Below are 14,744 nucleotides of genomic sequence, written 5' to 3' on the forward strand. Positions count from 1 at the left end.
GCAAAAACCCCATAATTTTTAAGGTTAATAAAGCCCTTGTTTGCTTAAGACAGCACCTGTTTCTATGGTGACACTTGCAACCCGGAGCCTGTTTATCAACGGCGACGCCGCGCGCGGTGACAAGCGCGGCCACCGCCGGGGACGGCACCGCGGGGAAGGCCAGCGGTGCTGCCAGGACCTCTTGGGGACAGCGGTGCCACCATCCCTCGGCACCCAAATGCGCCAGTGCCCATCCGTGGGATCCCCACCCTGCCCGCCAAAGCCACGGGAGGAGCTGGAGCAGCGAGAGCTGCACCCACAGTGCGGGGAAGGCCGGGATGAGCGATGGGTGGGAATGGCTCTCCTTCAAAAACATCGGATGCACTTCCCCTATCCGACACCAGAGTTGCCTGTGGCAGCTCCATGCCTCAGTTTCCCCAGCGCCCTGCCCTGGGAAGGGGTTGGTGGCTGATCCAAGCGGCGCCGGTGGCAGCAGAGCCCGGCGGGTCCCGCTCAGTTCCATCCTGGCGCAGGATTTCTCCCGGCTGGCAGAACCCGTTTCCATAACGACTTTCTGTTACAAACATATTTTGATAAAAATAAAGTTAAAGCGGCGAGGCTTTAGTGGAGTACAAATTCACTGCTCTCGCCCTCCCCCTTCCTCCTCCCCGAGGAGGGGGAATAAAGACGGAAAGCTTTCCATTTGAAGGGCAGTATTTTCTCCCTTCTTTTTCTTTCCCCACTGAATACAAAATGGAAAACCTTGTTTACCGGGAATTCACTGTAAACCGGTTCCGACTCTGCCTGGTTACCTGATGCTCTACAGTATGTACAGGATAATGTGATAAATTCATTTCCAATTCACTGCATTATCCTTTGAATATTTTAATGACTCATTGAATGGAGTAAAAAAAAAAAAGAGGGAGAAAAAAAAAAGCTATTTCAAATGAACAATTATGCTGCATTAGAGTAAAGGCTGATTATATTTAAACACTGCTTCCATGGATAACGGGACATATCGACCTCCGCCTATAAGAGCTAATTTGGCTCTTATCTCTAAATAATTTTACACTGCAAATTACCATGAAAACCTAAAGGGCTTTAAAAACATTCATCAAAAGATATTATTCCACTTTGTAGCAACATTTTTATTTAAATTATTTTGAATAGGAGTGAAAGCATCTCTCTGTTTGACAATCGGAGCGGCGACGGAGCAGCGGCTGATAAGGAACGGCGAGCGGCGCCGAGGGGACGGGATGGTTCCATCCCTAAAACCCACCTGGGAGAGCAAATCCCGAGCCAAACCCCAAAGCTGGTGGCGTGCCAAAGTACTGCAGCACCCATTTAGTGCTGCTGGAGCTGCTTCCCTCCAAACTGGGGGATGGCAAAGCCTGGGCGATGCCAGAGGGATGCCAGGGCGACACGCAAGTGATGCTGGGGGGAGGCTGGGGTGACACCAAGAGATGCCGGGGTGACACCCAAGGGATGCCAGAGTGACACCCAAGGGATGCTGGACTGACACCCAAGGGATGCTGGGCTGACACCCAAGGGATGCCAGAGTGACACCCAAGGGATGCTGGACTGACACCCAAGGGATGCTGGACTGACACCCAAGGGATGCCAGAGTGACACCCAAGGGATGCTGGACTGACACCCAAGGGATGCTGGACTGACACCCAAGGGATGCCAGAGTGACACCCAAGGGATGCTGGACTGACACCCAAGGGATGCCAGAGTGACACCCAAGGGATGCTGGACTGACACCCAAGGGATGCTGGACTGACACCCAAGGGATGCCAGAGTGACACCCAAGGGATGCTGGACTGACACCCAAGGGATGCCAGAGTGACACCCAAGGGATGCCAGAGTGATACCCAAGGGATGCTGGACTGACACCCAAGACATGCCAGAATGACATCCAAGGGATGCTGGGCTGACACCCAAGGGATGCTGGGCTGACACCCAAGGGATGCCGGGGTGACACCCAAGGGATGCTGGGGTGATACCCAAGGGATGCCAGAATGACACCCAAGGGATGCCGGGGTGACACCCAAGGGATGCTGGGGTGACACCCATGGGATGCCGGGGTGATACTGGAGTGACACTGGGTGATATTGGGCTGGTACCAAGCACTGCTGGGTGATACTGGAGTGACACTGGGGTGATGCTGGGTGATACTGGGGTGATGCTGGGCAATACTGGGGTGGTACTAAGCACTGCTGGGCAATGCTGGGTGATACTGGGTGATACTGGGGTGGTACTAAGCACTGCTGGGCAATACTGGGGTGACACTGGGTGATACTGGGCTGGTGCCCAAGCACTGCTGGGTGATACTGAGGTGATACTGGGGTGATGCTGGGTGATACTGAGGTGACACTGGGTGATACTGGGGTGGTACCCAAGCACTGCTGGGCAATGCTGGGTGATACTGGGTGATACTGGGGTGACACTGGGTGATACTGGGGTGGTACCGGGCTGGTACCAAGCACTGCTGGGCAATACTGGGGTGATGCTGGGTGATACTGGGGTGGTACCCAAGCACTGCTGGGTGATACTGAGGTAATACTGTGGTGACGCTGGGTGATACTGGGGTGGTACCCAAACACTGCTGGGCAATGGTGGGTGATACTGGGGTGATGCTGGGTGATACTGGGGTGGTACCCAAGCACTGCTGGGCAATGCTGGGTGATACTGGGGTGATGCTGGGTGATACTGGGGTGGTACCCAAGCACTGCTGGGCAATACTGGGGTGACGCTGGGTGATACTGGGGTGGTACCCAAGCACTGCTGGGTGATACTGAGGTGATACTGGGGTGACATTGGGTGATACTGGGCTGGTACCAAGCACTGCTGGGCAATGCCCGAGTGTCACTGGGTGATACTGGGGTGATGCTGGCTCAGTGCTGGGGTGACACTGGGCGACACTGGGGTGACACCGGGGCACCAGCGGGCGCGGGGGCTCCGCCAGCCCCCCCGGCACGGCACCGGCCGCCCCATCCCTCCCGGAGAAAGGCACTTGCAAGCCCCTCTCTGCACCAAAGCAACAGAAGGTGTCATGTAAAGCCTACACGGTTATTTTAGAGCCAGTGTGCAAATAAGGCTGTCAGCTGAAGCTCCTCGGAGCCAAGACTTCCATATCCCCCAAGGATCTGCATCTCAACGAGACACCATGTGGCTGAGCCCGCCGGCTCCGCACCCGGATTTGGGGCTGGGGGATCGGGAAAACTCCTCCTAGACACTCCAGAACCCCCCCCCCACTGCACCCCCAGCCACGGGGACCGAGCTGAGGTGGTTTGGTCGCGGTGTCCTCATGGGGCGGGGATGATTTTTTTGGTGGTTCCTTGTGCATTTGTGGGATTTGGGGGATTTATACGCGTTTCTGTGTGTGTAGAGGAGAGATACATATACACACACCCACGGGAGATAGAGGGGATATATTTATCCCATCATTATAGGGATCATATCAATATATAGGATTTATATAGAATATTGCATGGAGTCAGTGAATATCTCACGTTGGAAGGGACCATCAAGAGCACCGAGGCCAAATCCCTGCTCAGATGTGTGTGTTTATATTTATAAATGTATTTATCTCGTGATAAGAAAGCTTAAGGAATTGTTGGGGCTGGGATCCACTCCATCCCTGGCAGATAGGGAAAACCCTTTTCCTTCCCAAAAATCTCCTTTTTTTCCCCACTCTCTTTCATGGCCTAACACAGAATTTTTGACCTTAGAGATCACAAATGGCATCACTCAAACGCCAGGGGAAAAAAAATCCCACCTTCCATTTGTGCTGGAGGTTTGAATCCCACATTTCCCTTCTTTGCTTAAAGGATTTTACACTCAAAAAAAAAAAAAAAAAAGAGGAAAACCACAATAATTAGCAAGAGGGAACGGCTCCGAAGGATCTGTGTACAGAAGGAAACACAGGAGCTTGGGCTCCTTTGCGTTTGGTAAATATTAAAATTAATGAGAGACTTTCAGGACCCTGTTGTTAGAAATGCAGAAGGGTTTCTGTGAAGGATAAAAACACAAAACAACATGGAAAAAAAACCCCAAGCCTTGTATACAAATTCCTGCAATTATTCCCGATGCTTCCTATTTTTCAGCCAATTATGGAATTCATGGAAAGTATTAATATCCCGTTTTAATTTGCTTAATATGCCCATTAACAATAAAAAGTCTAATTAAGGTATCTGTACAAAGAGCCCTCAGCAGTAATTTCAGAGAATAATAGAGGAGAACGACGCGATATTTCTTGTTAAATGCACGCTGCAAATTAATTGATATCTTAATTAGGCTTTAGTACCCAGATTATCAGTTAGATTGATTTAGGGCTGCAACATCGCATTTTTTGAACACATAAAAACAAGCAGGAGGGGGAAAAAACTGCTTTTCCAAAATATTTCTGGGAGCAAAGCCACGACACACCGGGACTGGGGGAAGGAGTCATCCCATGGACACAGTGCTGGGAAGTGCCCCACTTCATCCCAAACTCATTTCCCCCCTTGTTTTCTCACTGAATTCAAACCATTTTTAATTAAAAAAAAATAAATTAAAAGCAAGAAAAGTAATTGAGATTTTCACCAAAACCACTTTTTAAAGCTCAAAACCCAACCAGCAGCAGGAGCTGTTTGGAAGGACGCGTTGTCTCCGCAGAGAAAACCGGTGGTGGGGAATTGGCAAAGTGTTTTTTGGGCTTTTTTTTTTTTTTTCCAGCATTTCCTTAGGAGAAAGAGGGAAAAAAAAAAAAAAACCCAACAAATCCAAAAACCCAAGCAGCAATATTTTTGGACCAGCCTGGCTCTTTTTAGCCTGAGGAAGCACTTCCCTACACGCTCAGCACCATTTACATTTCTCTGGCAAACACTCGTCCTCCCCTCCGGGCTTTCACCGGGAGGAGTTTGCATCCCATGGGAACCCAGCCCTGCCCGGGGGCTTGGGAAGGACCCCGTGGACTCACCAGGATGTCGGTGACCAGCCAGTGCCTCCAGAAGCGGTGCTGGGGGTTGGCTCTGTTGGGAGAGTCGGGGTCCACCATCACCAGGACGTATTTCTTGTTCTGCAACAGAGGAGAGAGGGATGCTGTGGCCATGGGGTGACAACAAGAAGCCCCCAAATCCACATTTTTCCACTCTTTCCCAGCAGGAGCATGCTGGTGGTATCACGCCAGAGGTGAGCGAGGAACGGGCGCCAGGGGAGGCCACAAACCCGCTGAGGATGGATTTAATCCCAAATCTTTCCAGAGGAAAAATGTAGGTTCTGTCTCCTCCAAAGAAAAGGCATCGAGGAGAATTCCCTCTGCTCCTCACCACATCCCACTGAGGTGCAGGATTGCAGCCACTCTGGTATTTTTGGGGTCCAGACTTGGTTTAGGACAAGCTGGGTACCCCATCCTCCATGAGAGTGGCTGTGGGGAGCCAAACTCTACCCCAAACATCCCAAAATAACCAAAAGATGTTCCCGGGATGCTGCAGCAAGTAGCACCTGGAGGTCAGGTACCATTCCTGGGTGATGGAATTGAGCAAAGAGAGCTGGGATTTATGGATAACACTGGTTTAGCCCCCAGGAAACCCTCACAGCCCACCCCAGGTCCCCACTGAGGGTACCCAGCACCCAAAGGTGCCACCAGCACAGAGCCCACGTGGATATTTTTGTCCTCTGAGGATGGAGCTGGGTTGGAAGTGACCTCTGGAGGGAAAACCTGCTGATCTCCAGGGATTTGGCAGGACCTCAGGCACCAGATTATCCCGCAAGCACGCAGATTAAGGGATCTATATCCAAATAAAACCTCCAGGTGCGTCTGTCAGGGCGCCAGCGGTGCCACGCTCTGCTCCAGCCGCCCCAGGGGCTGGGCTGTCACAAACAGCCCCGGGATTTAGCCCTGCAATTCCCACTGGAATTAGCTGGAGCTCTGTGGCTGCGTCCCCCGCCCTGTGAAACCGGGCAGAGATTTGCACAGCGAGGTTCCTGGGGCTGACTCAATATTTTTGCTCTGTTTCCCAACCTCTGGCTGGGGTAAAGAGGCAAAAACCCCCTGGGGTGTTGCCATAACCTGTGCCCCCCTCCCTTGGCATCCCACATGTCTCATAAACCTCTTGAAGACCCCACCTCCACAGGGAGAGCCGTTTTTAACCAGAAAATGAGGATTTCAACCCATTTAGCTTGCAACAGTTGCAGAGAAAATCCCAAACTCCTGCAAAGCGCCCCGCCCGGGAGCGCCACTGCCCTGCTCCACAAATCCCAGCCTGGCATCATCCAGGGTGGGGGAATTACAACAAGCCTGCAGATGTGAGCGTGGGAAAGGGGCCGTGCTGGCGTCACCACGTGAGGCTGAAGGTCAGGACCTCGAGGCTGAGCCGCCACCACCATCCCCACCACGCTCCCAGCTGCAGCCGGCTGAAAAAGAAAAAAAAAAAAAAAAAAAAAAAGGGGAAGAAGCAGCAAAATTCCTTAACAGCGCCGAAATCAGCGTTTAATAGGAAGGAAGAGGAGGAGGGGAGGGGGAGAAGAAGCCCGACAACCCAAAAACCCTACGCTGGAAGTGTGAAGGAATTTGAGCTCTAACTTTGGGGAGGGTGCGGAGCCGAGCTCGGCGTTTCTGAATCTCTCGGCTCCGCTCGGAGCCCAGCTGGTGGGAACAGAACGTGTAGTCATGGGACTGTCATCGTGTGCTGTCCAGGTTAACATGTAGCATTTCTATTACTATTAACAGACTTTCTGCTCCTCACTCCATCTGTTCTTCGAAATAATTGCAGTTGTACAGACCATGCCTTCGCTCCAGGCAGGCTCTGGGGAGAGGATAGTGTTTTTATGCAAAAAAAAAAAAAAAATTATTAAAAAAAAAAAAAAAAAGGAAAAAAATGGGGAGAAAAAAAAGTGTTAAAAAATAACAGCAAACACGAGAATAGAGTGCAAGTGAAGCTAACAGCAGGCTTGGAATTGGGGACAGATTGTGGCCTAGAAAGGTGACAGCGCACGCGGCCGGGGGCCGGCAGGGCCAGACCCCGCTGGGGACAGGAGCTGGGGTCAGCGCCCTGAGCCGGGTTGGCCCCGGGGGATTTTTCTCTTTCCTCACCTGCTGGCCAACCTAAGAGCCACAATCCCTCACCTTCCACCTAAAGATAGCAAAGCCCTCCCCGAGCCGAGTTAATCCAGGCTGCTCATCCTGCGCCACTCCCAAGGCTGCAGCAGCTCCCCAAAACCCCCTGTGCGACGTCCCTGGGCCATGCCAGGCACCCCAAACACGGGGGGTGGATGTTTTTGAACTGCTTGCAAGCAGCAGAGCAGCCCGAGTGTGGTGATTTTGGGGGTTTTTGATGCTGAAATCCCTCCTCGACACAGGCTAACAGCATTAGCTGCTGTCAGGGCTGCAGACGGGAGCCAGCCCCGAGTGACACGGGAGCTGCTCGGCTTTGCAAGCATGAGCCAGCCCCAGGGATTTTGGGAGAGGAGGAAAGTGGCTTTAGCTCAGAAAATTCCTCCAGTGCACAAGGACAGGAGGCATCTTGCTGTGCAACGGGAAGGGAAGAAGGGGGAAAGGGAAGAAAAAGCCACTTTGGGTTGCTGCGGATGAAAATCTGGGGGGAAAAAAGCAGCCCCAAAGTTTTGTCACTCATTCCTGCTTGGCCCAGGCCAAGGAGGAGCTGCTGGAGTGCAGGACCCAGAGTGTCCTATCCATGTCGTGGAATCCTGGAATGGTTTGGGTGGGAAGAGAACTTGAATTCCATCCAGTTCCATCCCCTGGGCAGGGACACCTCCCACTGTCCCAGGATGCTCCAAGCTGGCCTTGGACAGTTCCAGGGCTCCAGGGGAAGCCACAGCTCCTCTGGGAATTCCATCCCAGCCCCTCCCCACTTTCACAGCCAGGAATTCCTTCCCCATATCCCATCTCTCTGGCAGTGGGAGCCATTCTCTTGTCCCCAGTCCCTCTCCAGCTCTCCTGGAGCCTCTTCAGGCCATGGAAGGGGCTCTGAGCTCTCCCTGGAGCCTTCCCTTCTCCAGGCTGATGTGTGACACCAACTGGGTCACCCTTCCATGGCCACCCTTCCCTGCTTCCTCACCTGGGGGGAACTTTAAAATCGACATTTAACCATTGACAGGAGCTGCTGCCTTCCCAAGGACTCAAACCCAGCTGCACCGCCCAGCTTTGCCCCCCACATCCCTGGGAAGGGGCGTCCCTGCCCTGCTCCTCCACCCGACACGGAGCCGGAGCAGCAGCGCTGGTGGCAGGTGACGAGAGCCCTGCATTCCGTGTTTTCCCTGCTAATTGTTTCTAGAGGGGAAGCAGCAGTGAAATATCCAGTTATTCCTGCAGAAAGCATTAGCTGCTCCAATTAGGCACAGGTTTAGGAAACTCGCTCCGAGCAGGCAGCGACTTTTCCAAGAGGCAGGCAGGCAGGAGAGGGATTTTGTGCGCTGAGGATACACATGGAGCTCAACAGATCCCGCGGAGCCGGGGCTGCACAGGAATTAAAGACTTATCCAAATGAAAGCAAATAGGGTGTTAAGCGACACACATGTAGAGCGAGCGGTTTCCTTGGAAACCAGCACACATGGAAGCAGCACACATGCAGTGCTCCGGCATTTTCGGCAGCGCCGGGGTGGCCCCGGAGCTCTGCCCTGCCAGGGATACCCAGCTTGGGCTGGGCATGGAGCTGGATGAGCCCAGGGGTGTCCGTGTTGGTGTGTCCACCCCGTTGGCAGCCGTTTATCCAGGGCATGGAGGAAAAATGGATTAAAATGTGCTTTATGCTGTGAAGGGGAGATGGATGGTGCCCAGCTTTGCCGTAGGAATTCCATCCCAAAACTGGGCCAAGCCCCAGCCAGGACCAGCCCAGCGCCTGCTTCCCAACATGGGGAATGAACAGGTTTGGATGGATCCAGTCTGGATCGTCCCAGCTCACCCACCCCTCAGAGCTGTTCCTTGTCCGTGCACGCCCGCAGCACAGGATGTTCCCCACACCAGCCCCTCGCCACTCAAGGGACGAGGTGACATTTCCAGCTGCCCCGTTGCCACCACATCCTTGACAGCTCCTGAGGAATTTCCCTGGGTGCTGAAGGAAATCGTGGAAATCACAGACAGGTTGTGATGGTATCTGAGCCAAAAAACCTTTCACCTCCCCGGGAGCTGCAGCCTGGCATTGCCCCAGCCCGGATTATCCTACTGCGAAGGATTTTGATGGCATGAGATGATCCAGGCTGGTCCCACCGGTGTGGGGATGGGACGGGGGATGGAGCCAGGGAAGAGCTGTGTTTATGCAATTACAAACCAAAAAATCTCAATCTGCCCCAAAATCACCTTCCAGAGCAGGGCAGGTGCTCCTGGCTGTGCAGGGAGCTGGGAAGAATACCCAGAACACTGGGAAACATCATCAGCTCTCCTCAGGGATGCTTGGAGGGTCCAGCTCACGTCCCACCAGTGCAGGAGTCGGAGGTGGAAGCGCCGCCAACACCAGCTGAGATTTGAGATCAATCTGGGCTTTTTTCTTGGCTTGTCCCCAGTACTAAAAAGTTTCTATAACAGGCACCGCTTCGCAATTCTGCTGCTGCTGCCTCGCCAGAGAGAAATTCCAGCTCCTTCCTCGGCGGCAAAGAAATTGTTTGCGACCGAGTTGTGTTGTGGCTTGGGGAAGGAGCTGCCGAGCGCGGCAGGATTTCACCTCCTCGTTTTCCACCTGCAGCTCGCCACTTCCACGGGCAAAAAAATAGGTCAGCAAAATTAACCCTGCTCCGCAGGACTTGCCCAAGGGGACAAGTGGCACCGGCTGAAGGCTTGACCCAACTCTCCCAGGCCTGGCTCCCGCTGCCGAAGGGAACTTCATTGAATTTCCAACTGCAACTCTCCCCATCCCTCTGCTCTCCCTTGGGGCTCCCTCACCGGCCAAATATTTATGCAGCCTAATGTCCTAATGAGGATTGATTCATCCAGGATGGTTAAGGAGTGTGTGTGAAAGGTCTGTTCCCAGATTAAGGGCTTGGGATGCTTTAAGGAATGGATTATTTGCTCTGAAAGAACAGTTTGTTTTCCCTCGTAGCAGCAATAAAACAGCAGTGGGGTTGTTACACACCCAACACAGCCAGGCAGAAAGTGGGATAAATATTCCAAAGGGCCCGTGGTGCTGGAAATGCAGGTGTCAGTGTCTCTGGAGCACTTTTGGGGAGGGAGGGGAGCAACAGGCTGTTATTCCTCAATCAGAGACCCCACTGTGGTTCTGCTTTGGGTTCCCCAAATCGAGGGGATTCCACCAAAATCCACAAGGGGAAAACACCAGGGAATGGGGCCACATGTCCCAAATCCAGGAGGGAATCAGCACCCCGAGAACCGCCTGCTCCAGCTGCCGAGCTGCCACCCCGTGCCCCCCTTTTGCCCAGGAGCTGTTTATCACCACTCCAGCCTAATGAGCACCACGCACTCGTCCCCGGGCTGGGGACACCGCGGCCGGCCCCGCTCCGCGGGCGGGGCAGCCGGGACGGACTCGGGAAGCGACACATCTCCCGAGCAGAGTGTGAGGAGGAGGAGGAGGAGGAGGCGGCCAGCGGCCGCGGTGGCAGAGCGCAGCCTTCCAGCCCAATTACTATCACGCGGGGGGACACATGGATTGGTGACATTTGACATTTTCTACACAATATTTTGATGCAGAATGGCACCTCCGTCACAAATTATTTTGCAAAACTTGGCTTGGGTTCTGATGGGTTTTTTTTAATTTTTTTTTTTTTTTTCTGGGGGGGAAAAATAAGAAAACAAAAGCGTTGCACAGGGGGTGGCATTTGCAGGCGAGCAAAGGGAAGGGTCATGGTGTCCCCTCCGTGAGCAAAGGTTGCTGTGCCACCAAGTGGGAAAACAAAGGGGAAAGTGCACCCAGAAATTCCAGGCTTTGCTCCCGTGCACCCACAAGGCCCTTGGGGACCCTCAAAAGCTTTTTCCCTGCTCCCTCCCATGATTCCTGAGATGTCTCAGCTCGGGAGCATCGGGGGCCCAGACCCCTCCTGGCAAGGCAGGGGTTCTCAGCGCTGGGAATTGCTGAACTCGGTGCTACCAGACACCTCGGCGAAGCTGAAATGACTTTAAATGCCTAAACATTTTAAAACAAACCCTGGAACAATTCAGCTCCGAACTCCTCGCCTGCTTTCTCTCCCTCCTCGCTCTCTCTCTCCCATTTTTACGGTTTCCAGAGCTGTTTTACGCCTCATTACCTGCACACTGTGAGTGATGTCTGTCGGTCCTAGAGCTGTAAATACCTTAAATCATGCTTCATTAAGAATATCTCTGGTGCTATTAAAGAGCTATAATAGACAACGAGTTAACAGATGATTAAATATGAACTCCATTTGTGTCACTCACCGCGGGCAGGAAGAGGCTTTAAGTTTTTTAAACTCGCTCTCATTATCTGGGGAAGTGGCGGGGATGGAGGGGGATGGAGGGAGGCTTGATGGGATGAAGGGATGCTGGCTTGGAAATGTGAGGATGGGGATGGAGGGGGCTCGGCTGGGGATGGAGGGAGGCTGGAGTGGGGTGGAGAGAGGCTGGAATGGGATGGAGAGAGGCTGGAATGGGATGGAGAGAGGCTGGAATGGAGAGAGAGAAGCTGGAATGGGATGGAGGGAAGCAGGAATGGGATGGAGAGAGGCTGGAATGGGATGGAGGGAGGCTGGAATGGGATGGAGAGAGGTTGGAATGGGTGGAGAGAGGCTGGAATGGGATGGGGGAGGCTGGAATTGAGAGAGAGAGGCTGGAATGGGATGGAGAGAGGCTGGAATGGGGTGGAAAGAGGCTGGAATGGGATGGGGGGAGGCTGGAATGGAGAGAGAGAGAGGCTGGAATGGGGTGGAAAGAGGCTGGAATGGGATGGGGGAGGCTGGAATTGAGAGAGAGAGGCTGGAATGGGATGGAGGGAAGCAGGAATGGGATGGAGAGAGGCTGGAATGGGATGGAGAGAGGCTGGAATGGGATGGAGAGAGGTTGGAATGGGTGGAGAGAGGCTAGAATGGGATGGGGGAGGCTGGAATTGAGAGAGAGAGGCTGGAATGGGATGGAGAGAGGCTGGAATGGGGTGGAAAGAGGCTGGAATGGGATGGGGGGAGGCTGGAATGGAGAGAGAGAGGCTGGAATGGGGTGGAAAGAGGCTGGAATGGGATGGGGGGAGGCTGGAATGGAGAGAGAGGCTGGAATGGGATGGAGAGAGGCTGGAATGGGATGAAGGGAAGCAGGAATGGGATGGAGAGAGGCTGGAATGGGATGAAGGGAAACAGGAATGGAGAGAGAGAGGCTGGAATGGGATGGAGGGAGGCTGGAATGGGATGGAGGGAGGCTGGAATGGAGAGAGAGAGGCTGGAATGGGATGGGGGGAGGTTGGAATGGGATGGAGAGAGGCTGGAATGGGGTGGAAAGAGGCTGGAATGGGATGGAGAGAGGCTGGAATGGAGTGAAGGGATGCGCACACAGAAATGGAGAAATGGGGATGGAGAGGTTTTTGCATGGGATCAAAGGATGCTCCCACAGAAATAGTGGGATTGGGGGTGGAGGGATGCTCCTGTGGAGCTGGAAGGTTGGGAATGGAGGGGAATGGAGGGGAATGGAGGGGAATGGAGGGGAATGGAAGGGAATGGAGGGGAATGGAGGGAGCCTCACGTGGGATGAAGAGATGTGCACATGGAAATGGAGAAGATGAAAGGATGTTCAGATGGAAAAGGAGGGATGCTCACGTGGAGATGGAGGGATGGGAATGGAGGAATGTTCACATGGAGATGGAGGGATGGGAATGGAGGAATGTTCACATGGAGATGGAGGGATGGGAATGGAGGGATCTCACATGGAAATGGAGGGATGGGAATGGAGAAATCCTTACATGGAGATGGAGAGATGGGAATGGAGGAATCTCACATGGAAATGGAGGGAATGGAATGGAGGGATCTCACATGGAAATGGAGGGAATGGAATGGAGGAATCTCACATGGAAATGGAAGGATGGGAATGGAGGCTCAATGGAAATGGAGGAATGCTTCAATGGAAATGGAGGAATGGTTCTGTGGCCATGGAATGATGCTCGTGAGGAGCTGGAGGGACAGGAATGGAGGATGTTTTGTGTGGAGATGGAGGGATTCTCTTGTGGGGATGGAGGGCTGGAAGGATGCTGTGAATGGAAGAATGGAATGGAAGAATGCTGTGGAATGTGGATGGAAGAATGTTTTGGAATGTGTGGAGATGGAGAGAGGGGATTTGAGGGATGCTCACAGAGATGGAGGGATGGGGATTTCGGGATCCTCACATGGAAATGAAGGGATGGGGATTTAGGGATGCTTGAGAGGGGATGGGGGGATGTTTCCATGGAGACAGCAGGATGTTGGCCCCACGGATGGGGGTTCTGCACCAGGAACACCCAGGAGACACCAGCTCCTCCACTCTGTGACTCCGAGCTGATGATTCCTGCTCGGAATTTCCCAGCTGGGGTCTGGTAGTTGGAGATTAGCAAGAAAATCAAATAAAGGGGAGGTGGACAAAGAGGAGATGCTTTGGATGGGACAGGGTGAGCACCTGGAAGAAAGGTGGATGGGACTGAGGCATGCATGGATACCTGGGAAGAAGGGCTGGAGAGAGGCAACATGAATGGGGATGCAAAAGGGATTGAGCATCGCTGGCTCTCAAATACCAGAATAGCTCAGCACAAATCAATTGCCAAAGTGCAAATTAAATAATAATTAATACAGTTAAAATCCCATGAGCACACAAAAATACTGGGGAAAATTAAATAATGAGTGTTTTCTCTTCTGGATTAGATTCTGCTCTGTGAAAAGAAAGAGCATTTTCACAGGCTCCAGCACAAGTGGAATTATCCCACTGTCACAATTCCAGCTTCCCGCTGGGATTGGGGCTGTGGATGGTGCCAAACACCCAGCACACACATCCCAAACTGTCCCAAATGGGAAGGGGCTGGAGCCCCAGGAGAGGCTGAGGGAGCTGGGAAGGGGCTCAGCCTGGAGAAAAGGAGGCTCAGGGGGGACCTTGTGGCTCTGCACAGCTCCTGCCAGGAGGGGACAGCCGGGGGAGTCGGGCTCTGCTCCAGGGAACAGGGACAGGAGGAGAGGGAACGGCCTCAGGCTGGGCCAGGGCAGGCTCAGGGTGGACACCAGCAGGAATTTCCCCATGGAAAGGGTGCTCAGGCCTTGGAACTGCCCAGGGAGGGTTGGAGTGCCCTGGAGGTGTCCAAGGAATGGCTGGATGTGACAAGGTGGGGATGGGGCACTGGTTGGACTCAGCGATCCCAGAGGCCTTTTCCAACCTCAGCCATTCTGTGTTTCTGAGGGAGGAGGATCTGGGGATGAGGACAGACCCTGGCTGTGGGAGATCCAGGTGACCTGAGCATGGCCCACGTCAGGAACGTGGCCACTGTCTCAGCAGATGTCCCTGTGGTCTTTGTGAGGAGTCTCAGAGCAGCACACGGCGTTGAGAGGAGCCTCCCCAGCTTCTCCCCAGCCTCTCCCATCCCCTCCTCCACTGGGATCAGCCTTAAAATCATCCGGACATGGATAGGGCCCTGTGGCAGCTGCCTGGCTCTGCCCCATGCCCTGTGTGGAGAGGGGGACACGGGACAGTCCTCAGGGTACCACACACCCCCCACAGCCACCAAACCCCAGCTCTGCTCCAAGAGAAAATCCACAGCCTGATTCCTTACAGGGATGAGCTCTCATTCCTACAATCCCCCGGCGCTCTCCCCCTGCTCATTGATCATTCCCGAACGCTCCCCGACCCCTCTGCAGGGACCCGG

At 53.6% G+C, this 14,744-nt stretch overlaps 1 protein-coding gene across 2 annotated transcripts in view; it reads right to left on the bottom strand.

The window, feature by feature from the left end:
* Nucleotides 1-14,744, bottom strand: part of PEBP4 (phosphatidylethanolamine binding protein 4) — a 76,044-nt gene that overhangs the window by 34,929 nt on the left and 26,371 nt on the right. For both annotated transcript variants that reach the window (XM_053966694.1, XM_053966693.1), the window contains one exon: nucleotides 4,943-5,041. In XM_053966694.1, the coding sequence (XP_053822669.1) occupies nucleotides 4,943-5,041 (99 nt within the window). The remainder of the gene's footprint in view (nucleotides 1-4,942; nucleotides 5,042-14,744) is intronic.

Source organism: Vidua chalybeata, chromosome 28 (genome assembly GCF_026979565.1).
Source record: "Vidua chalybeata isolate OUT-0048 chromosome 28, bVidCha1 merged haplotype, whole genome shotgun sequence".
Lineage (NCBI taxonomy): Eukaryota > Metazoa > Chordata > Aves > Passeriformes > Viduidae > Vidua > Vidua chalybeata.